The 25,179-nt window shown below is 52.9% G+C and overlaps 1 protein-coding gene across 1 annotated transcript; it reads left to right on the top strand.

Annotated features, from left to right (window-relative positions):
- The first annotated feature begins 1,417 nt into the window (after positions 1–1,417).
- ScsbetaA (Succinyl-coenzyme A synthetase beta subunit, ADP-forming) lies at positions 1,418–14,985 on the top strand. Its single transcript, XM_037220497.1, has 10 exons — positions 1,418–1,507; positions 5,334–5,593; positions 6,465–6,627; positions 7,685–7,787; positions 8,698–8,859; positions 10,012–10,032; positions 11,262–11,405; positions 11,941–12,101; positions 12,355–12,474; positions 14,610–14,985. Exons 1-10 carry the CDS (start codon positions 1,418–1,420, stop codon positions 14,772–14,774), a joined length of 1,389 nt encoding a protein of 462 aa, XP_037076392.1. The 3' UTR covers positions 14,775–14,985.
- The last annotated feature ends 10,194 nt before the right edge of the window (positions 14,986–25,179 follow it).

Consider the following 25,179-nt stretch of genomic DNA (forward strand, 5'->3'; position numbering starts at 1 on the left):
ACTTACCAGAGCAAATGTCCCAAGTTGGTACAGTGTATTACATGTAACAGAAATGAAGGACTTGATCAGTAAGCATTAAAATCAAATGGGAAGGGATTCAAGTATGCTTTGGCCTGATGGCCATTCCATATGCTGATGGGTAGCAATTAAAATCATTTCAGGCTTTGCCCCTCCCCCCCAAAAAATGGCAGTTAATTGCACCATAAACATGCATTTTGCATGTTCATGCATGTTACTCTCACTGCCTGCTGCATTAATTTAAGCTGCTGATGTGTATGGACCTCAAAAACACATCATTGAGGTCTTGTCAGCATCAAATCCTGTGCTATGCCCATCAACCAGACTGCAAAAAAATGTGGGTTGCCTGGAACATGTCTAGCTTAGCAGCAACATCTTTGCAGCATGAACTTCAGATAATGTAGACCTTTTATCTGAAGAACCTAGAGTTTGGCACAAGATCCATCACCAACTTCAGTGCATTGAAAGCCAATGTTCCAGGTTATTAAAATGCTGTGAAGGTAATTTTTAGAATAAAGACTCTTCTAAGACATTTTCATGCTAAAACAATTGGAAATTTAGTGCAATGCACTGAGGCCTGTATGTAGTACATGCAAGCACAAGGTTCAGCACACATGTTGCATTGGAGTCAAGTGTAGCAAGTTGATCTTTTTGCAGGACTGGCTCACTAGCACATGCACAGCCATGAGTAGCCAGACACACCCAGGTTCCAGACCACTTGTGCTTCTCCTAGGTAACTGAACTAATGTGCCCACTTATAGGATTTGTATAGGGAGTTTTAGTCCAACATTCAGTAGGTCTCTAATAGAGCTTTCATTGGGACCCATTAAGGCTGCAGTAGCTATACTACAACCAATTGATGGTGCCTATTTGTTGCACCTTGTAATCTAGTGATGTTTTCTTTCATGTGCTGTTGTGATGTGAAGCTAGACCACTGACCAAGAAAGTAGTTTGCACAGGTTCAGTGGCCAGATAAGGACTGGTAGTTGGCCAAATCACACCATGAAATGTAGTCAACCATCTGTTTGTTGTCTCATGGTCCATTGTCAGCATCCAAGCAAAGCAACATACCAATGTGTCTGTTATTATTTCTGGGTGGCTTACTCTACCCACCTGGGTTAGACTGAGGCAGGGGCCAGCAGGTACCTGTGATAGTTGGTTCTGCCACCCATACACATTTGATTGCTGCTACATGACAGGCATTACTCATACTCAAGTAGTGTTCCTTGGGCTAATTTAATTCCATGAGCCATATGTGAGTTATTTCCAATGAAGTAGTTCCTTAAACCTAAATCATCATCAGGCATTATTTTTATGAGATGTCCAATGAGAAAAAACACTCATTAAAGCAGCCATAACAAAAAAGGCATCAATCATCACATATTAAATATATTATGCAATGGGTGCTGTTATTGTGGTGGCCTCACTGCCATCTGAAGACTACAGCTACAGGTTTCAGTTCCCCATGATGCCCACTTTTATTGCCAGGGTGAGAGACATGGCAAATCCATATAGCTTTGGTTTCTGAGTGGCTTGTAGAGCTCCACTGACAACATTGGTGGACCCAAGCTATGTATGGGTACGCTTCAATATGAAGTACATTTTCACGTGTGGAGCACTTCAATATTAAAGGGATCTTGCATATGCATGAAATGCTGGTACATATCCAAGAAATGGCACCCAGGTTTTGTACTGATGCCACATGGAGCCGGTAAAATAGTGCTCCGAAAACTGGGGTTGTTGCGATTTCTGTATGTTTGATAAGATGTTGCATCTTGGACAGAAATGCATCAGCCACAGGAGCCCTGAAAAATAATTTCGGCAGAGCTTTGGATAAGGTATGTACCAAATGCTGATGTGCGCCTGGACGTGGATAACAGATTAAAATCTTTCTCCCCATCACACATGGGGTGTGACATTGAGAAAGGAGATCACGATGAGACAGTTGACATGCTTTAGCCGTATCCAGAAGACCTCCACTAGCTGGTTTCTCGAAGCAAACCAACAAACTTACAGTCAGTTATGTGTACCTTCCATTGTACGAATTGCACAGGAAGGCTTTATTTCGTTTGAAGTATTTGGAATTTTTTTGAAGAGTGATTGGAAATGCCTTTTTTGTTTAACGTGGTGGTCACTAGCAAATGAAATCAAATGAAGTGACCAGGTAAAACGTTTTCGGAACATAAAACTATCTCTGGGTTTCGGAAAAGTGCACACGGCCGGAATGCAACCGTGGGAGACGAACCAGTCGTGTGAAAACCCGCACGGAATGCTTTCAGAAGCCCACCATCTGCCACCGAAGCGATCTACCGCCAAACCCCGCCCTGGGTGCGCGCCAGGCTTCCAGGGCAACACCTGCAACCGGGGACTGCTTCCACAGTTTCCAGGAGTGTTTTGGCCTCGGAATAGCTGTTTGTTCGTGAATTGGTGAAATATGTCGGTATGCGGTCAATAGTGTTTTCCCAGGTCAAGAAGGACTGAGGCGAAATTTCGATGCCATACGCGTTGGCTAATGCAAAGGGATGTTCCAGCGTTGGGTAAAGAACATTATCTAGTGATAGGACAGATTGTCTGGTTGAGAGCATACTATGGTTCCATTGTCAGTGTCTGGTTATGAGCTGCATGATATGGGCATTAACATTAATATGAAAGAACACAAAAATAGAGATTGGTTAAATTTGGATTTGAATTTAATTCAAATCTAATTGAATTTAGATTATAGAGATTTGAGGCCATTGCCAGAATTTGGCCGTTCAAATGGAAATTGTCCTGCATGGCGTGCTCGGTGCAGTCTGTCTACGACAGGCTTTGTTCATCACGCACTTATAATTTTTGCAAAAACATGAACAAATTATAAAACAGTATTGCTTGTCCTTGGATGAACTGGGCTTTCAGGTTACTCACTCTATTGCGTCACCGTATCCGGGGCAAAATATCGCTCGTTGCTCGCTCGTATCGCTCATTGAGCTCGTCCGAGCACAACGGCTCCCAAGAATGCGTATTTTGCGAAAATCAAACGCTTCGTAAATCAGTTTACAGCGCAACAGGTATTAGCGTGATAAACAGCCCACAGCTGATCCACCAAAGGACATTGACAATTCACGGAATATGTGAAGCTGTTCGTGGCCGGCCCATGCCCTCGCCCGCGGATCGATCGGCTCATGAGCCTCAGCCAGCCTGGGTCACGACCGGTCTGCGCCTAGAGGGCGGACATAAACCCCGCAGGAGGACAGAGGACAGGGCTGCTCAGTCGCCTGTGACTCCCAAGGCAAGCCAAACCTACACCTCCCACAACTTGAGTGGTGCCATATTAGACATTAGCCGTCGTAGCACCGACCAAATCCGCCACGCCCAGCAGGGGCTGGCTGCGTCAGTGTCCTTGCGCCTCCTACATAGAGCTGTGAGCGTGTACAAACGTTAAGGCAAACCACACACAGGCAAAATGACAAGCCTCGTCAAGAGTACTTCTTTGTTGAACTCGGACATCACTTTATGTATGACCGCCGTCATTTGCGAACATAACCAAGCTGAACCGCTGCGTTCTGTTTCGATTTAAAAAAATCTCAAGCTTACCATATCTCCGCCCTGGGCCCTCGAGCCGCGAGGCGTTTATCGCAGGACTGTAGGTACTCGACATACCGGGCGGACCGGACCGGAGGGGAGAGGAGGGAGGGGGAGTCGACTTGGCGCTGGCTTGGACGACCGGCGTCCAATGGACGCAGTAAATCTGTTGACGGAAGGGGGGGGGGGTCATTTAACAACGCCAATTACAACGCAAACGGCTGTTGTGTCAATAATTTAACAATATCCGGTGTGACGCCTGAAACCGACCTGTAACCTTACAGTTAATGTTGATGTTTGAGCGCACAGAATGAGCAGAAAAGAACAGAGCGGCGGGCAAATATGAAGAACATAATCCTGGATCGCGTTCAGTGCGAAAACTGGTCAAGAAACGATTTAAACAAGGCCAACATACGCCAATGACCTGGTTTGGCTGTAAAAATGGCCATCAAAAGTTACATTACAAAAGTATATATTGAGTCCGGCCATGCTGTAGCAGCCTTTGGGGAGGGTGGCCAGCAGCAGCGTCAGAGCGGGCGCCTGGACTCGGGGTGGCCGGCGACCGGAACATGGTGGTTGTGGTTCCCCAAAGAGCCGATACATGCCAAGAGCTCTTCTGGGAGATCATGTGGCATGTGCTGCTAAAGTGGCTCAGAAATATCAGTGAAAATTACGTTAACATCAATGCCAAATTATGTTAACATCAATGCCAAATGATTTCGTGAAGCAACAACGTCAAACGTCAACGTCAAATTCGGCACTGGTGATATTTTGCCTTTAGGCTCCTTGAAGCATCCAGAACACCTTGCATATGATCCTGCCTCTGAGAAGTGTTACCTCAGATTGCTTAGGGACAGGAATCTTGATGTGGAAAAGGTCATGACAGTAGCTCATTCGCTTGTTTTACGATACGTCCATTTTTCATCATTTGTGGTGCACATTGTCCTAACCAACGAACGGAAACAGCGAAATAGTGCACTGGTAGCCAGTTACGACACGCCGACTCGGTGGCGGGTGGCCGGGAGGTCCGTGCCTCCCGCGTGACGCAGCGCCTGCTGGAGTCATCACTGTCGTCGGCTTGTGAAGACTCGGAGAAACATCATGGCAGGCCTACGGAGCAACAATAGTAGCTCATCCACTTGCAGTTACAACGTCAAGCCAAATGTTAACACTTTCATCACAGCGCGGCGTTTCGCTTGGGGCCCAGCTGATGAAACCTTCTTCGCCCGTTAAGTAAAGGGAAGGACGCATACACGATGCACCAATGGGCAGGTGTGTCTATTCTTTGATGTGTGGGGGCGTCAACTTGACCACGGACCCATGTATACTATTTTCTTCTTTAATCCTAATGTAGGGTGTCATGCCCGCCATAATCGCACAGAGCACTACAATCCCGACTACCATCAAATAGAAATACCCCACCCGGATTTTCGCTTCCCATTACGTACCCAACTAAGAGGAACCCTCTTATTCAGGGCATTGGTGAACCCAGCAATGGTGTCCAGGGCTGCCAGAGTTCACAGCATACCAAGGCTAGTCTGTTACCCTGAGACTGGTGCCTTTGCAGTATGTGCAGGCGAGCCGGCAGGCTGCGAATGTGCTGCTGTGATTATCGGTGCTGGCGGCCAGGCAGCTCTGTTGAGCGTGTCTCCGCGTCGGCAGGTGCTGGCGAGGCCGCTGGCTGCGAGTGTGCTGCTGTGATGATCGATGCTGGCGGCCTGGCAGCTCTGTTGAGCGTGTTTCCGCGTCGGCAGGTGCTGGCGAGCCGGCAACAGGCACAGCTGGAGCAGCGTCGGCTCCTGAACGTGCACGAGCACGTGAGCTTCTCGCTGCTGCGGAACGCGAACGTGCCGGTGCCGGACTTCTACGTGTGCCACACGGCGGAGGAGGCGGGCGAGAAGACGGCTCAGCTGGCGTCCACCGACAGCGTGGTCAAGGCGCAGGTTCTCACCGGCGGACGCGGCAAGGGCGTCTGGCAGAACGGCGCCCGCGGCGGCGTCAAGCTCGTCTTCACGTCAGTACTGGGTGCCGCGCGCGCCGGCAGCCAGCCGGCCTGTTGGCCCGGTGCCTGCCGCCGAGGCCCCCGGTCTATTTCCGTCCCAGACTATAATCGACTAGTTCTGCCGGGACAACGCCGCCCTGACAGATATGGCGGCGCTGAGACCTCGCCTTTAGCCGCACTTTGAAACCAAGGCGGCGCGCGTAGTGGGGTTTAAAAGATGGTCTCTGAAAACTGGTTTGCCAGGAAGGCAGGGCGCCAGTTGGATAGCGTGCCGCTCTCGCCAAAAGCGGGTGGCATTTGCGGAGGATGAAGATGCCGTCGTTTGTGGTCGCCGCATAACTTCGTGTTACTATGATGGTGTCTGTATAATTTGGGTAACGGACGAGTGGGGGAAAATATTTGTATAATTTCGTCTACTTGCGCAACGTACTGAAACAACACAAAGCACACGCTGGACGTGTTGGTTCTGCTTGATTGCATCGAAATGCACGAGGGATGTCATACTTTTTTAAAAGACAGGATCCGTCCCGTGGCGTCATGCTGCGCATGGCGATACACCCAGTCACGGAGCAGCCGGAGCAGACGGCGGCCGGGCCGCTCACTGGTAATATGGTCATTCGGGGTCACGGGACGCCCTTCTCTTTTGCGCGGCGGGGCGTGAAATGATGCGGTACACTGTAGTGCGTTGAAGCTCGGGAACTGAATCGTTTCATGATTGGATAAGGTCATCTCTATAAGTATTGTATGATAAACCACGCCCTGGGCATCCCAGCTCAGAATCCAGCATGTTAGGTCCCATTTTTTGGTGCGTTGTTGATTGCAGGCTGTTGGGGCTTAGTACTCGTTCTGTAGTTGCGTTCAGTGGTTGTTCTGCCCGTTTCAGTCCGGAGGAGGCGGCAGAGGCTGCCTCTAAGATGGTTGGACACAAGCTCGTGACGAAGCAAACAGGCGAAAAGGGCCAGATTTGCAATAAAGTGCTAGTCTGCGAACGCAAGTTTCCCCGGAAGGAGTTCTACGTGGCCGTGATGCTGGAGCGGGCGTTCCAGGTGGGCCCCAGTGGTGTGATGCCGTCTTGTAGGGAATGCTCCGTGTTAAGATGCCAGCGCTTGGTCGGAGGAGGAAGTGCGATAAGTTTGTTTTACATTTTGCCCGAATCTTGTTTTTGGGGATGGATTGCTGGGGTCAGCACCTAAGCTAAGCACCACTCTTTGGATGGAGATGAAGTTGTGAACGTGCGTCATCATGTTAGACGCCTCCAATTCGGACCGGATATCCAGTATACTCAGATCGTCTCTTAATAATTGAGACGTGATAGATGACACCTTTCGAAATGGCTGTTTCTACATTTACACTCACGTAAGTCGTAATGATTCGATTGGACTCCATGCTTATCGCTATCCAAACACTTTCAAGCAGATTTACTTCTATGCTGTCCACCTGCGTTGAAAGTGCTTGCTCGGTGAGCTTTGTTACTGAGTTGTCGTTGTTATATGTCGTATGAGGGGATAAGACGCTCCATTTCGACAAGAATGCGTGCTTGCTTGAGTATGAGTACCGCTTCATCAGCGGTCAGTGACGGCAGAGCCCCGCCGCCACCCTTGCGGCGAGTTCGGTGGGTTCAGGCCGATTCGCGAACAGCCTGTAGGTTATGGTCCTCGGCGTGCGGGGAGCGAAATGCTGCTTTTTTTGCATCCGTAGGTAGCTTTTACATAGTTAAAGTTTTATCAAAACAAACTCCTTGTTGTATGGTTTGGTGACTATGGTGCTTTGTTTACCGTCGACTGATGGAGATTCCTGTGTCCACGGGCTCATTGTAGCGTTTTTTTTCTTGTTTTGACGATAATATCCTAAAGTAGGTACTCCTCTTTCCGGATGATAATCCTTCTTGGTTTATGGTCTGCACATCCATCCGTTAAATCGTACAGACTTGAGTTGTGGCACTGAACTCTATTGACTGTGTCGCGCCTCGGATACATGAGGCGCAGGCGGAGGGGGTGAATGGGAGACGGCGAGGCGGGTGTAGGCCGCGCCTGCGCGGGCCTGGCGGTGAGTGTCGTGCCACTGGCGGCACGCGCCTGAGCTCGACCGTCGCCCCCGCCGCAGGGACCGGTCATCATCGCGTCCAACCAAGGCGGCGTCAATATCGAGGAAGTGGCTGCTGTCGACCCAGACGCCATCCACAAGGAACCCGTCGACATCTTCGAAGGCACGTGTCTTGCCCGTCTTTGCGCTCATTTGTGGGTGGTCCTGCGTTCGTCTGTGGTTGGTCCTGCGCTCGTCTGAGGGTGGTCCTGCGCTCGTTTGTGGGTGGTCCTGCGTTCGTCTGTGGGTGGTCCTGCGCTCGTCTGTGGGTGATCCTGTGCTCGCCTGCGGGTGGTCCTACGCTCCTCTGTGGGTGGTCCTGCGCTCTTCTGGCTGGTCCTGTGTTCGCATGTGGGTGGTGTTGCGCTCGTCTGTGGGTGGTCCTACGCTCATCTGTGGGTGGTCCTGCGCTTGTCTGTGGGTGGTCCTTCGCTCGTCTGTGGGTGGTCCTGCGTTCGTCTGTGGGTGGTCCTGTGCTCGTCTGTGGGTGGTCCTGTGTTCGCCTGCGGGTGGTGTTACGCTCGTCTGTGGGTGGTCCTGCGCTCGCCTGCGGGTGGTGTTGCGCTCGTTCGTGGGTGGCCCTGCGCTTGTCTGGGTGATCCTGCGCTCGTCTGTGGGTGGTCCTGCGCTCGTCTTTGGGTGGTCCTGCGCTCACCTGTGGGTGGTCCTGCACTCGTCTGTGGGTGGTCCTGCGTACGTCTGTGGGTGGTCCTGTGCTCGTCTGTGGGTGGTCCTGTGCTCGTCTGCGGGTGGTCCTGCGCTCGTCTGTGGGTGGTCCATTGATCGGCCCGCGTCGAAACGAGACCACCCCGTGATTATGGCCAGAGCGGATGGGGCGGAAGTACGAGTATTTGCGTGGTTACAGATGACAATGATGCCCCGTTCTCGACTCGTGCCGATGTATGACACGACACGGCCAACGACTTTGTCTGGTCGTGGCCTGTCGAAGGCTGTGACTCCAGCCTGCCGCCCTCCGCAGGGCTGACCGACGAGAAGGCCGGTCGGAGACTGTGACGCCAGCCTGCCCTCCGCAGGGCTGACTGACGAGAAGGCCGGTCGCATCGTGGACGCCATCGGCCTGAGCGGCCGCAAGGAGGAGACAATCGCCATCCTGCAGAAGATCTTCAACCTCTTCATCCGGACGGACGCCTCGATGATCGAGATCAACCCGCTGGCCGAGGACACCTTCGGAAGCAGTGAGTGCCGACCGACTGAGCGGGTTGCACCGTGCTTCATCTCATTTCGCTCTAGTCGGTGCCGCTGCTCAACTGGATGGAGCGCCGGTCTCGTCCGACTCGTCCACCCGTGGCGGGGTGGGTTTGAGTTGTTTAAGTCTCGTTAATTGCCTCAGGCGGGGATGGTTTGGAGACAGTGGTAGCGGCCGTGTCCTCGCTTAAGGTCAGGTGACGGCAGAGCAGAACGAACAGCCGAACATTGGGTCATGCTAAACCTGGTCTTCAAATTCTGCTGAAGATCTGGAGCTCTTGATGGTTTCACAATGGCGGGTTGGATGTTGGGTTCTATGAATACATCCAGTTAATACATGTTTGGCTGAATTTGCAAAAAAAATATGTTGCACGCATTGATGATGCCGGTGCGCGGTTCAGTACAAATTTGCCGACCTTTAGGGGCCTCTTGACTCCGTCAACTGCCACCTCTGCTAACTGCTAACGCCACCTCTGCTAACACCTCTGCTGACATTTAATCAGCAAACCCCAGCAAACGTTGTTTGGCAGCATTGACCACCTGAGCAACATTGATTAGTGGCCGCTGTAACATTCAGTATTTTTATTCCAGAAGTTCAAACTATGTTAGTCGTTCGACATAAGCCAGGGGAGCTCAGGGGAACATTCCAGCCCGGCCGCCACCAGCCAGACTGTGCCACAACATGGCATTAACATCATGAACTGATGAGTTTAGATCCGATATTGCAGCCGCCCAGATGTATCAGATGTTTCGGGTTCCAATGCGTTGATAGGGCAGAACGTGGGAGATAAAGCAGCCCAGGTGTCGACAAGGCACCGAGCTCAGCGGATTGCTGTTCAATGGTGGGGAGCCAAACAGGATGTCCGACCCCAAAAGCATGATAAAATCAAGAGACTCCAGCTCCATTGGCGGTGTGCCGTGTTTTCGTGTATGAACAAATCGTTGGAACGACACAAGGTTGGCGCCTCGCACAACCATCGCCCATCGTCTCTTGCCGTCTGATAATTCCGATGCGTCAAAGGTTTCCAACTGTCGCCCCGCGGGTTAACATTCCCACAATAGCTTGTGTTATGACGCAGTACCCAGTGCTGATGTGATTGGGTGCCTGAGGTTGACGCGCGGCACTTCGTCACTGTTTCCAGAGCCCGGTGACCCCGGCAAGCGTGAGTACGATCCGTGTGTGTGTGGTCCATGCCGTCAGCCGGCGGCGGACCCCCGTAGTGTGCCAGCATGCCGGTAGCTCGCGCTGCGCCCGCCTCGGCCGCGTGCTGCTCCGCTGGCGGGCCAGCGCGCCACCCCGGGCCGTGTCACCAGTGCGCTGTCTCCGCCGTCTGGGGCGCGCCGTCTGGTCTCTACACTGTCTGACTGTTGAGCTCTTTGGCCCACATCTCGTGGGTAGCCTGGCGCTCTTGAGCTCCCTGGCCCACCTCCCGTGGGCAGTCTGGTGCTGTTGAGCTCCCTGGCCCAGCTCCCGTGGGCAGTCTGGTGCTGTTGAGCTCTCTGGCCCAGCTCCTGTGGGCAGTCTGGTGCTGTTGAGCCCCCTGGCCCACCCCTCGTGGGCAGTCTGATGCTGTTGAGCTCCTTGGCCCAGCTCCTGTGGGCAGTCTGGTGCTGTTGAGCCCCCTGGCCCACCCCTCGTGGGCAGTCTGGTGCTGTTGAGCTCCCTGACCCAGCTCCTGTGGGCAGTGTGGTGCTGTTGAGCTCCCTGGCCCGGCTCCCGTGGGCAGTCTGGTGCTGTTGAGCTCTCTGGCCCACCCCTCGTGGGCAGTCTGGTGCTGTTGAGCTCCCTGGCCCAGCTCCTGTGGGCAGTGTGGTGCTGTTGAGCTCCCTGGCCCGGCTCCCGTGGGCAGTCTGGTGCTGTTGAGCTCCCTGGCCCACCTTCCGTGGGGAGTCCGGCGTTCGGGTCGGAGCGCTCTCCCGTATCCCTTAGCTCGCATGATGGCCTGCTACATTCTGTCCAGCGACGCCGGGCCGGTGTTTTGTGCGGTCTCGGTTTTTCTACTTTCGTCGGATGGTTTGGCGGGGCGACTTTTCACACGTTTCAAATGAGTGCACGTTAAGTTTCATGCTCAGAAGCCGCATGCATTGCGTGCTTGCACCGCGCCTTTTGCACCTGTTTTAGTTGTTGCTCCCATCAACAGGCTCGTGTCGATGCAACGCGGTTTAGTTTGTCGGACTAGATCACTAACGGATGCTATTGCAGGCTCAGTTGTCGAGCCCTCCCACCTTGCACTGCTATAATTGAGGTAAGACATCGCACAAGGATCAGATAATCGTACTAACGGAAATAACCTGCGTTTGCTTTTTGCCACCGAAAGCGTGCCGTCCCGCGGCCCGACGCAACCAACACTGCGGGCGCGAGCGGTGCCCGAGTGTGCTGGCCATATTGCAGTGTTCTGCCTGGACGCCAAGATGCGGTTCGACGACAACGCCGAGTTCCGGCAGCCGGAGATCTTCGCCGAGCGCGACTGGAGCCAGGAGGACCCGCGCGAGGTCGAGGCCGCCAAATACAACCTCAATTACATCGCGCTGGACGGTACGCGGCACGGAACGGCCGTCCCTCTGGCGGGCGCCGGGCTTCGGCCGGGAGAGGGGGGCTTCGCGTGCGAGACTGTACCCGGCCTCCAACGGAACGTCTCCGCCGAAGGGCGGGAAGGGGCTGTCCGCCGTCGCGTCGGCTTTTGGGGGCGGCTCTGTATGGGGCCGGCCGGTCACTTGGCTCGCGTGACTGGGCTTGGACTGGGGATTGCATGGCGTAACCTGGGACTGTGTCGCGTGATTGTGCTCGGTCCGGGGATTGTGCGGCGCGATTGGGCTCGGTCCGGAGATTGTGTCGCGCGATTCGGCTCGGACCGGGGATTGTGTGGCGTGACTGTGTTTGAACCGGGGATTGTGTGGCGTGTCTGGGCTTGGACCGGGGATTGTGTGGCGCGACTGGGCTTGGACCGGGGATTGCGTGGCGCGACTGGGCTTGGACCGGGGATTGTGTGGCGCGACTGGGCTTGGACCGGGGATTGCGTGGCGCGACTTCCTTCGGTGACGTGACGCCTGTGTGGCCGCGCCGCCGGCAGGCAACATCGGCTGCCTGGTGAACGGCGCCGGCCTGGCCATGGCCACCATGGACATCATCAAGCTGAACGGCGGCGAGCCGGCCAACTTCCTGGACGTGGGCGGAGGCGCCACTGCTGAGCAGGTCAAGGAGGCGTTCAAGATCATCACCGACGACCCCCAGGTGAGGACGTGGCGCACCAACGGCATCCGCCGCTGCTGTCCCACTCGCAGTCCCAGGAGCAGCGAGCCCAGGTGGTCCGGTTGGAGGGAGGGTATGGACGGACGCGCAAGGCGTGGTGCGAAGGCCTGTCGTCTGGGGCTGATGCCAGGAGGCGGCCGGGCTCGGGGCGATGTCGCCGCCGGTCGGGCGGCGAGCGGCGGCCGGGTGTCTGGGGCGCGTGCGCTGTACAGAACGCCATCTCTACTGCCTCCAGGTGAACGCCATCATGGTGAACATCTTCGGCGGCATCATGAGGTGTGACGTGATCGCCGAGGGCGTGATCGCCGCCGCCCAGGAGCTGCAGCTCAAGGTGCCCATCGTCTGCAGACTGCAGGTACGACGCCGCGGCCGCGCGGATTGTGCGACACAGGACGAGGGCGGTGGGCGTGCGCTGCACGCCGTGGCAAACCCTCACCGTTCACGGGCTAGGATGAATGTGGCCTACGTTAAAAAGAGGCAACCGCGTGGACGTCGATGTCCGTCTTGCGCAACACAGACGTTCGGCAGTGAGCAATTGTCCTGCCACCTAGTGGCGATCATGGCAATGCTCATTAATTCTACAACGACCATCCGGACGTGCGGCATGCTCCCTGACGTATGACACTTATGGACGCGCTGCATGCTCCCTGACGTATGACACTTATGGACGCGCTGCATGCTCCCGGACGTATGACACTTATGGACGCGCTGCATGCTCTCTGACGTATGACACTTATGGACGCGCTGCATGCTCTCTGACGTATGACATTTATGGACGCGCTGCATGCTCCCGGACGTATGACACTTATGGACGCGCTGCATGCTCCCTGACGTATGACACTTATGGACGCGCTGCATGCTCCCTGACGTATGACACTTATGGACGCGCTGTATGGTCCCTGACGTATGACACTTATGGACGCGCTGTATGGTCCCTGACGTATGACACTTATGGACGCGCTGCATGCTCCCTGACGTATGACGCTTATGGACGCGCTGCATGCTCCCTGACGTATGACACTTATGGACGCGCTGCATGCTCCCTGACGTGTGACACTTATGTACGCGCTGCATGCTCCCTGACGTATGACACTTATGGACGCGCTGCGTGGTCCCGGACGTATGACACTTATGGACGCGCTGTATGGTCCCTGACGTATGACACTTATGGACGCGCTGCATGCTCCCTGACGTATGACACTTATGGACGTGCTGTATGGTCCCTGACGTATGACACTTTTGGACGCGCTGCATGCTCTCTCACGTACGACACTTATGGACGTGCCGCAGATCCAGATACGTTCAGTTGGAGAGTCGCTGGGGCTCTAGTCCCTGGCATTACCATGACACGATGTGGAGATTGGCGGAGGATCGCTGCGTGTTCGCGTCCAGTGGCACGCAGATCGGAGCACTGTCACGCGTCCCCCGGCTCACGGCCGTCGGAGGGTGTCACCGCGTGCTCCAGTGGTGACGGATGTCTCCGCCAGTGCTGGTGCCGTGTTGGCGTCCAGTGGCACGCAGACCAGAGCACTGTCACGCATCCCCCGGCTCACGGCCGTCAGAGGGTCACCGCGTGCTCCAGTGGTGACGGATGTCTCCGCCAGTGCTGGTGCCGTGTTGGCGGCTTGGTCGTGCACCACCAGACGTCAGTTTTCGTAAAGTCATCCGCAGCAGCTCGCGACCTTTGCGAAGAACAGTCCGCGTGCGCAGCGCCCGAGACCTGATAGGACCGGCACCGTCGCCCTATTCCGTTGAATGTATTGACGGGTTGTGAAGCGTGGTGTAGCTCCCGCTTACACTGCGCGGTGCAGTGATTGCGTCGCGTTTCCATCCATCCGCCGTGGTATGCCAGCTTCCGGGTGTGGCTCCACACATGCAGACTCCTGTAAGCTGAGAACCTCTGCCGTTGTTAGGGCTAGACGCGTGTGTTTGGCAATGATGCGACTGATTGTGGCGGTAGCTTTGGAGTTCAACACTTCATAGGTTTTAGCAGTCGCGCCTGAAACTGAACTGAGTATGCCCATGCTTAGCTAAATTTTCATTAACTAAGGCTTTGACAATCATTAACCAAGTTTTTGGTTGTGGATAGCTTTGCTATGACTTGCTGGACTTCTGCGGTATGTTGGCAACGTGCGGCACGCTGCAGTACATTAAATTAGCATCCGAAGCAATATCTTATTCGCTGATTTAGTATCCGACCAAATTTTGTTATTCAGTGGCCAACCGCATTTTGGCTGGTTTGATGCATTAGTGCTCTCGTGAACCCACCAATATTTGTGTAGGTGAATATCTCCAACATCTTTGAAGTCCGTCGCGTTCTCAGAGTCGATAGTCGTGGTCGTTCAGGTGCGGTAAGTCAGCCCTGAACGCGAGTGCTGGAAATGACAATGGCTGATAAGCGGAACACGACTCGGGTGTTTAGTCGGGTAGACACGCCGCCTGACGGGCGCTGCTGTGCGGGAACGTCACCCAGCCGCCTGCCTGCTCCAGGGCACCAACGTGGAGGACGCCAAGGCTCTGATCGCCGCCTCCGGCCTCCGGATCATCGCCGTCGACAACCTGGACGAGGCGGCGCGCATGGCCGTCAAGCTGTCGTCCATCGTCACGCTGGCCAAGTCGGCCAAACTGAACGTGAAGTTTGAGATGCCGCTGTGAGCGAGCCCAGCTGTACAGGCGGGGCGAGTCCCCGCGGTGCTAGTGCTGGCTGGTAGTGGCGCGCGCGCCGCCGGGCCCGTGCTCCTGTTGCCGGTCCGTCTCCGGGGCTCGCGGTCGCGAGGCCTTGGACGGTCGCCGCCCCTGATACCAATGATAATACCAGTCAACTGATGACGTGCGTGCGTGGTATATGAATAAAAGACTATGTGACTCCCCTGTGTCGTATTCAAGTGGGTCACAGATCAAGTAGAGAACGTGTCCTTGTTGTCGCGGGTGATGTATAAAGCAAACTGCGGACACATTTTGTGATAAGCTCCTCAATGCTCAGTTATGTACAGGCGCCACTTTTGTTTACATTCACGGCTTGGAATGGATGCACTCACGCAGCGGATATTCGCCTAGCTGTGGGAGGCATCGGTGACTTGTGGCTGGGCACAACTGGCCGGACGGCTCCATAGTATTGTTCTGAGGCTGTCAGTGGATAACTAGGAGCAAACCCTGCAATGCGCTCGAGCGTTGGTTGGAGAATAAAGAAGATTCCCACGATCGTAACCACCAACAATTTGGCTGTTGTCCTAGTAGCCGTGGAAATCAGTGAGTGGACTAGATTTGGCCCCCTGGCTCGTTCCGTCGTCGCCACCGTTCCATCCAACGCGCGAGGGACAGTCTGAACGTGCAACCACCAGTATCGATGCTGACAGCAGCCCAACAAATCGCGCCCGTTGATACCCGACTCTTCTGGGGGCTCAGCGAACAGCCATGAGAAGCTACGCCGAGATGTCCGATTGTGGGGCACACACGCAGGAAATAGAATGGTGCCAGATTTGAGCGCGCCCGCCACAAGTCGCCTAATGCCAAGTCACGAGGTAATGTGCGCCCTCAACTGTAGACAGAAGGTGCACTAAGTTTGGCAGCTCCAGTCCGTCGCGTCGGCTACCCAACCCACGCAGTGCGTTAGGGATGCGGACTTCCGCGAGGAGCCCCTGGTGCGTGATACTGACTACGAACAGTAAACGCGATAGTTTGTTGTCTTTAAGTTTGCTTGCCCTGAAGTTTGGCAGATGCAGGTGCGGAACAAACTGGTGCATAAATTTCCATCGCGAAAAACAAATCTTCGATAATGATTAATACCAATATGTGCTATGGAAAAAGCTTTACAGTCAGTGGAGCAGCCAAGTGTGTAGCTCGCGGGGGTATAGTCGCCCCCCCCCCCCCCCCCTCCTTCCCATTACATGGCAACAAATGGTTCGCATCGCATACTGACCACTCACGGGCCTCTGCAGCCATTGATGGGTCCCCGACCAGCGGTGTTACTTTTTTCTGACTGCGTTAGGGCTGCACTGGCCGCCCAGGGTCACTCTGGTCACCAATGGGCACCTTTGATTGTTCAGCGGTCTTTCAGGCCACGCGAGTGCTCGTCTGAATATTGAGGGTCCGCTGCCACTGGCAGCTTACCGGCCCGTCTGATAGTCACAAACATTTATTTGCATCCTCACGCCCCTCTGGACACTCGGGGTCGGGACCCTCTTGGCCACTCAGAGCCCCCTCCCCCTCCCCCCCCCCCCCCAACCGACCAACTCCCTACGGCAGCTCGGGGCCTCTGGGTGCAGGCAGGGTAGCATAAGAGAAACGTGTTCCCTGGGTCTCCAGGGGCCGCATTTGAGACCTATTGGGTTCGTAGGTCCCCAAGGGTTGGCCAGAGCTCTTAACGAACCCCCGCCCTCCGCTGGTCGAGCCCTCGATTGTTAGTTAGAGGGCCGCCTGCGCCGATCGCTTCACCCCCACCCGCGCTGTTGGACAAGAAGGCCGTGATGGAGGTCAGAGTCCAAGAGCGCGAAACAGTCCGCTCATCATCAAGCTGGGGTTATTTTCCAAGCAGGGCAAGGTCTGGCCCAGCGAATGTCACTTTAAAGTTCTCTTTCATTGGTTGGGGTATGTTGATGGCCCCAACAGCTGTAATTTGGTGATCCCGATGAAATGTTGTGGTCCAGTTTTGCTGCGTAACAGGATCAGCGACAGCCGAGTGGATAGGCGTGCGGTGCGCAGCTGAAACAATGGTTTAAGACACCAAGGCAAACCAAGATAAATCATTCATTGGTACGCTAGGTACTGTACCTTTTAGTGCCAGTAGGGTCTCTTTGAGATCGCTTGCGGCACGTAGGTACTATCGACGGGGCTTGGGCTTGAACGTTAAAAATCCCCCCCCCCCCCCCGTCGCAAATCATGGAAGTAGGGGCTTCTATGATTCGCCGCGAATGCTGGCAGCGCCCCTTGCCAGGATATGAGGGTTCGGAGTCATAGGGTAACAAATGAGCAGCGGAGAAAAATGATGGAGGCGGAGACATTGGTGGAGACGAATATCTGATAGCATGAATCTGGTAATATTGACCTTCCTGATACCCAGCTGGACGAACTTTGCGACGCTGGTCTCATGCAATGGAGATAGAGGGCATTTGCCACATGCGTTTTTTTTCGTTTTGCTAAGAACAAGCTTTAGATAGTACGAGACAATTATGCGCATCTTGAGCGCATGGGTATGGTTCAATGGAAGGAAATTGCGTCTGTTTTCATCTCATGTTTCGTTAGCAAAGGCTGCTGGTAAAATTGAGTAAAAAAAAAATGTAATGGCCAATTGCGGCTTTACTGCGTTTCTTCGGGCTAATCTTGCGCGCAGATATTGTTTTATTAACAGATGCAGTTTTGCTCGGCTTTTCGCGGATGTGTAGATTTGTTTGGCTTCCTTCCATCGAACGATTCGCCACGCTAAACAGTTATGGTCTTTTGGCTGGCAATTTTGCGGAGTTGGTGACTTTCTACACGATTTCCTCTCAATACTGGACATGGATGTTCAGCTCAATCTTACGATTGTACTCATATCGAAAATCCAAAATTCGTCAAGATGTGAAATGCGAGGAACGTAATTTATTTGCATTTGTTGCCAATGTGACTTCGGTTCTGGACTTATTCATATGCTGTTCCTTCACGTTTTCACGCTACACGTCCAGTGGCAAATGTAAGATTTCGTAATGGCGTGGGAGGGGGGGGGGGGATGCACAACAAAACAATCACTCAAACCCAGCTTATCCCCTGAAGCCCGCGCGTAGCCTGCTTCCTCAACATAGCAAGAAGGTCTGTGTTGAAATTTGAGTGAATGAGTGGAATCAAGGTTGCCTTTGACTAAACTAGAAGAATTGTCGCACGTGCACAACAATATTGTATTCAGACATGGACAACACGTAAAAGAATGGCCAACAGCATATTATCTCTCATGCAATAGGTTCATTCGCTCGATATGCAAGACACACCCGTCTTTAGCATTCAGCGTCGGTACGTCGAACCGATCTAATGTGGATGAGTTCTCGGCCGACCATCAGAAGGCTGTAGTGACCGGAGACCGATCAGAAGTTGAAGCTGAAGCCGAAGCCGGCGCCGTGGTCTCTGCCGTCGGAGCTGACGGCCACCCCCACGTGGGCCCTGCCGTCGTCGGAGCTCCAGACGCGGGCACCGGCCGACGGCGGACTGAAGCCGCCCGACCAGCCCCTGTCGTTGGAGGCGGCCTCCTGCGCCGCCTCCCGCGCCGCCTCGCCGGCGCCGGCGCGCTCGTCGTCGTCACCCGGCATCGGCTTGGCGCTGCTCAGCGCGACGGCAGCGAGCAGAACCAGCAGGAACGGTCCACGGAGCATGGCTGTGGACGGGGTGGCCATGTAAGTTGTGAGCTGTCGCGAAACAAAGCTGTGTCACGAGCGGAAACGAAAACAGTGCAGTCGGTTAGAAACGATATGACACCGCGGCTGCCATGAGGAAAGGCAGGCAGGAGTAAAGTTTTCTTTTCAGCTTGGTGGGCTATCCCTAACTTTGAGAAAGGAGTGGCCCGGTTGTTAATGTATTTTGGGAGCAGGTTGTCCCACTTTTTACTGCTCAACCCCCAACGCTCCTTTTGCAAAAGTACGCTTATGTAGGCAGTGGTGTTACCACACATCCAATGTTTTTGGTCACCGATCCACTTTGATTCTGTTTTAAGTGTTGAAAACAAAAGTATCCCAATCTGACTCAATGCCGCTGTGGTCATGATCCCAGCGGCTGGCGAGGCGGCTACGCTCACGAATAAAGGTGTTTGCACGGAGGCCCGATGATGGTGATTTTGGTTTCAGGGGTCCGCCAACTGCCAGATGATATGGCGCCCAATACCCTGAATCCCGTGGGCCTCCCTGTGGCGTGACTGACCTGGGGGCTGAGCTGGCAGAGACTGACTGACCTGGGAGCTGAGCTGGCAGACGGGATACCCGCGGCTGCGGATGAAGGGCAAGGCGCTCGAGAGCTGTGTGGTGCCGTCAATACGCCAGCATCGGCTCTTATACTCTGATTGTGGACGGAAAAGTCCAAAGAGCGTCGCTGCTGGGAATACCGCGCTGGGGAATGGGGCACTCCAGTGGCGGAGCAGTCAGCTCCCGCCGTGTGTTCACTGTTTATGTAGCCGAGCTGTCGGTTTTGCCGGATGAGGTGGCAGTGGTACAGCCGTGTCCGCTTGCACCACTGTATGTATGACGATGGCAGGATTTTGTGGTTCTTTGGACTGGCCGATACGTTTAGTGTTTATGCTGCGGCTTCGTCACTACCTCAACACGTAGTGCCGACACCGTATCGGCACCGGCCCACTCAGATGCGCCATACGGCTTTAGGCTTGGAACCGGCAGACTTCGGCTGGCAGAGCCTTTTGATCTGCAAGCACCCAATGCATGGCGGCATTCATTGGTACCGGTCAAAACCCGGTATCATCAGCTCCCAAACCACCGGTGTTGACGCTGAGTTGGCTCCAGGAACGGCGCATACCGCACTACAGAAAGTCGGCATCTATAGTTTCTACCAAACAGGCTTGGTTCATATGCATGTCTGCACAAATGCAGGCAAGCTGGCGGACAGGACGTCGCCCCTCTCCTATGTTACGACCCAGCCAGGTCGCCGACACCGATCTCCTGGCCTTCCGGGATCGTTCTGTCACGTTCGACAATCTGAAACTCTGGCCAGCGGCCGCCAGTGGCCACGCACCACCGTGGGCGCCGCCAAAGGGAGAGGGGTAATGTGCCCCTTTTTTGAAGCATTCGTTCCCTCGGTTGTCCAGGTTTTTCTGTTAAGGTATCAGCGTGCATCCGATGTTTTTTTTCTTCAAAAAATATGGTTTCGGTCGCTTCCCAGCGGATTGCCCTAGCTGCACGCCCAATTTACGTTGGTAGGTGGTACCGGTGCGCCGATGCACTTGTGCATTAAAAACGGGCATACGGACGGACATTCAGAAAATCATAATATCGGTGTCACTAAACTCCCCGTTAAGCAGCAGGAACAAAAAGCTTAAAATAATGTCACTGATTGGCAGAGCCGTTTTTAATGTCCGCTTTTCCTCAATCTTAGTTAATTCCGAAAGCATGAAATGGCAGCTATGTAACATTTATGCCTAAATACCACATTTTTTTTCAAAATGTACTCATTCCTGGCGTTGGAAACCATTATTTTTTAGAATGCTATTGACTCAATATTCCATCGTTTCAAAAAATTGCAATGATGATTCTGGTATCCATCAAACATTTTCGTATGCCAATTTGAATGTTCAGTTCTAGCAGTAACTGTACCACTCTAATTTGTAGAGCCAACCAGCCTGAATGCGAACACTTTGCTATGCCACCGTTTTCTTATATCGTAATTTATTCAAACAGTATCCCATAACATTTCGCCATTAGACGTTCACCGTTTTGACACGCTCACGTCTTGTTACGCCGCCATGTTGTTATTCGCGATCTTGCCGGGCGCCAATTTAGGTTTGTTGACTTCTTTGCATGTCGCTATTTTGTGGTTCGCCAATTGGCCCTTCGCCATTTTGTCACATCGAAAATTTTACATTTCGTCTTTTTACGGTTCTCCATTTACCAAAGTCATCTTTCTGGCGCGCCAACATTTTACATGTCACTATGCTGCAGTCGACATCTGGCAATCGACAGAAAGGCATTCGTCAAATGGGCTTTCGAATTTTTGTCCTAGAACCGCGAGAGCCCCTGCAAAACCTCGTGATGTGACAACAATTGTGGATCTAATCCATTGCGCGGTCTGTGGCCACTAAGTGGCCCCAACATTTAATACTGTTCATTTTTGTGGGACGGAGTCAGGTCAGAATAGAGCTGACGGGAGAAGAAAAGATAACTGCGTTCCGTTCTGAGCTGTCAATTCGGACAGGCGGCTGGCCACAGGGCGTGGTTGCAAAGGGGATGTGTTTTTTTCTCGATCTGATGACCTCAGTGACGCTACCATCTTTTAGTGGTGTCACGACAGCACGAATGCATCGACTGGAGGCGAGCTGAGGGAACAACAGCTGCTCGCACGTTCCTTTCCAAGGTCTGCATCTATGAAATCCCCTGGAGCAATGAACAGCAGAGCCGGTATGCGTCCGTTATCCCAGCGGTCATACGAACGCTTTGCACGCGATGCGTACATACGTACATACACGAGAGTGATATTGTGGCACAGCCCATGGCCGGCGCGTACTGGCTCCGTTGTTCATCGCTCCAGGGCATTTCATAGATGTAGACCTCAGAAAGTGCCCTGCGAGCAGCTGTTGTTCACTTAGCTCGCCTCCGGCCGATGCATTCGTGCTGTCGTAACACTTCTTAAGTGTAGTGCTTTAGTAGTGTCTTGAGGTCATCAGACCGAGAAAAAACGCATCTCCTTTGCAACCGCGACATGTGGCTGGCCACCTGTCCGAATTGACAGCTCAGAACGGAACGCGAGTGTATCTTCTCCCGTCAGCCTTGCTCTGACCTGACTCCGTCATACAAAAATAAAGGGTAAAAATATCGAATACAATAATAAATAAAATAATGAACAAGATATAGTATGTAATAAATAATAACTAGAATATATAATGAATGATACATATAAATAAAATAATAACTAATAAATAAAATGCAAAAATAATTTTAAAAAATAAAATAATTACCGAGGCTACCGAGAAGCTACCGACCAATACACTGGAGCCGGTACCTGGCTGTCGTTATATCACGAGTTTCTGTAGTGGTGTCGCTCAGTTCTGGGACAAAAAGTCCAAGGGCCATTTGACGAATGCTTTGTTGTCAATTGCTAAATGCTGACTGCGGAATAGTGACATGCTACGTATTGACGCTCCAAAGAGACGAATTTGGTGAATGGAGAATGGTAGAACGACAGTACCTACAAAACCGACATGGCAAATTGGAGAGGAGCCAAATGGCGAACCGCGACATGCAAATTTGCGTTTAAGTTTTCGTAAGCAAGTGGAACGTTGAAATGGTAGCACAAGTATCCTGAATTTTTGTTTAACGTAAACAAAAAGTTGCATTTTGTCCCAAAGTAATACCTTTGAGTACCTTTGAGTAATATTTAATGTCTTCAATTAGAACCGCCCCTATTTCGATTTTGTTTGTTTTTGCATGTGTTTCGAAGTAGCTAAGATTGATGGGAAGCGGATATTAAAAATGGTTCTGTCATGCAATCATTTCACTTCAAGCTTTTTGCTTATACCTCTTAGTGGGGAATATCGTCACATTAACATTACGATTTTCAGAATGTCAGTCCGTATGCCCGTTTGTTCACTAAAAAAAAAAATACGCCAGCGCAAGGTTACACCTTTCGTGCACAGATAAAAGTTTATTAAATTGGCCGCCTTATTTGTGAAAATCTCGCTCCAGCCTGCCTGTCAGCACAGAGTTATACACTCTCGGGGTTTGACCGATTGAAATGGAAGCCAAAACCTGGCCGGTGGGTTGTACTGACAGCTTATAAGCTTACACCAGTGGTATGGCATGCGGACATTCGCAATCTTTGAGTTTGGTTTTAAGTATTATCCCAGGGCGCCGTATAGTAGCCATCACGTTATGTGCAGGCCAGCCGTTGCAAACTCTGCGCTATAGAGAGGAATGTCAACAAATGTCTGCCGCTACAACATCTTACGTTGTCGGCCGATAGTGGTCTCACAATAATGTCAAATATGCTGTTGCAATTTCCGCCCAAAAGTAGAAGCGTTTTTAATGTGACGCCGTATCTGTACAACTTACCGCTCCAGCCGGCCCGCGAGCATTCGGTGATACGTTATCGGCCAACCGATCGAACAAAATCGAAACCAAAATATGGCAAGTGTGTTGCACTGGCAGCCCTGCGACGGTGTTATCAAATGCACACACTTTCAGCATTTTAGTTTGATTGTAAATATTTCAATTTGTTAAATGTATATCATAAGCTCTGCGCTTTTAAGGGAGGATTTAAACAAAGATGATCATGCCTACCGATGCGAAATTTACGTTGCCGGCCGAAAGCGCTCCCACGAGGACGTCGTTACCGTGAGGTTACACGCTCCGCGCGCAAGTAAAATGACTTTAAATTGGACGCCGTATTTGTGCAGATCACCGCTTCATCCGGCCCGCCAGCCTTGAGTACCGCGCTGTCGACGTCGACGGACATCGGCGTCGGCATCAGTCCGCATGTGGAGCTTCAGTCTGCTCGGCGGACCGCTGGCACTCTGCCGTGGTGGGCAATACCCGAGCCAATCCCCGGTGGTGGTGGGCAATACCCGAGCCAATCCCCAGTGGTTGCTGCCGCTGCTCACTAGTGGGCGGTTCGCTCACACGGCGCCCCCGGTGGTTGCGATGCCTGCAGTGTATCCGTCGCTCCTCCGGTGGTGCGATGCCTGCAGTGTATCCGTCGCGCCTCCGGTGGTGCGATGCCTGCAGTGTATCCGTCGCGTCCCCAGTGGTTGCGATGCCTGTAGTGTATCCGTCGCGTCCCCAGTGGTTGCGATGCCTGTAGTGTATCCGTTGCGCCCCAGTGGTTGCGATGTCTGCAGTGTATCCGTCGCGTCCCCAGTGGTTGCGATGACTGTAGTGTATCTGTCGCGTCCCCAGTAGTTGCGATGCCTGTAGCGTATCCGTCGCGCCTCCGGTGGTTGCGATGCCTGTGGTGTATCCGTCGCGCCTCCGGTGGTTGCGATGCCTGTAGTGTATCCGTCGCGCCTCCGGTGGTTGCGATGCCTGTAGTGTATCCGTCGTGCTCGCGGGGAGCGGCGTTGCGACGCGGCCATGCGGCTCTCATCACGCTTCCGTCACCACCTCACGCTCCACGAGCTGCAGCCGAGCTGAAGTCAATAGTCTTGGTCTGGAGACAGTCGCTGCCATGTGGAGGGATCGGGCTCGAGTCGGGGCCGGTCCGCGGCAACTCGGCCGCATGGGTCTACCCGAGCAACGTTCAGGGTGATTCGTTCCCCTACGGCCGGGCACCTTCCGGGGTGTGTCGTTCCTCGGCCAAGCCTAGTTGGTGTACGGCCGGTCAAGTGGGTCCACCCGGGCAGTTCCCGCGCAGCGTTGTTCTCACACATTTCAGGAAAAAAGGAAGTTTTAAACTGGAAGATGCCTAACCTTAAAGCAACTGGGCGCTTTCATCTTTGGAGACATTTTACTGGTATTCTTGTCTTATGACGATATAAATCTCCGTATCCGGCAGGTGCAAAATTTCACAAAACAATTTTTTTTGGGGGGGCGGGGGGTAAACAGTGAGAGTAACTAATTAACCACCAATATGTGTCAATTAACAAGTTTCTTCCCAGGTTTTGCCTAATTCCTTGCAAAAGTTGGGAGGGGGAGGGGCTGGGGCCATGGTTGGGAGTCTAAAGCCTTCTCAACTGAATAGGAAACTACACCTCTGGTATCGGGTTGATTTTCCCAGAAATTGGAGCTTGCATCGTCTGTGATATTAAGCAGTTCAGACGCTGAACTTTGAGGGCATTACATCAATAAGGGTATTTTAGTTTTTGGGAGCTGCTAGTGACATTTACCTTGGTTTTAGGTGGCTCAGTTTCGAGAGAAAGTAGAACGTCGACCATAATTCATCATCGGCCAAGGTTTTATGGCAATTATGTCTCAGAATACAAGGTCGTCTGCCGCCAGTTTTGGCTGCTTGCGATCTGTTCCATAAGCCCGGATCAATGAGTTTGCAGCAGCTAATTTAAAGGTCTACATGTTCTTGAAAGGGTGATGTATATATATATATATATATATATATATATATATATATATATATATATATTATATATAATTGTATATATATATAATACATTGGGTGAAGTTGTGTCGCGAGTAGGACGGAAAGGACTTCTCCTTCTTCCCTCTCTCTCTCCCTCCTCTATGACATGGGCGGTCTCATCAGATTTCTGGTCACTTCGGAAAGGTTTCGCGATAGGCCGAAGCTCTGAGCTGAGCGGTCCGCATGGTCGGTAGCTTCGGGTTTTTTTGATGGCCCTGTCCTGGTGCAAGACCATCACGTTCAAGTAAAGGTAGGATATCGACCATAATGCATCATTCAGTGAAGGTTCAGTGGTGACCGGTGTTTTGGTGAC

This window comes from Pollicipes pollicipes, unplaced genomic scaffold (genome assembly GCF_011947565.3).
Source record: "Pollicipes pollicipes isolate AB1234 unplaced genomic scaffold, Ppol_2.1 Scaffold_4295;HRSCAF=5057_pilon_pilon_pilon, whole genome shotgun sequence".
Lineage (NCBI taxonomy): Eukaryota > Metazoa > Arthropoda > Thecostraca > Pollicipedomorpha > Pollicipedidae > Pollicipes > Pollicipes pollicipes.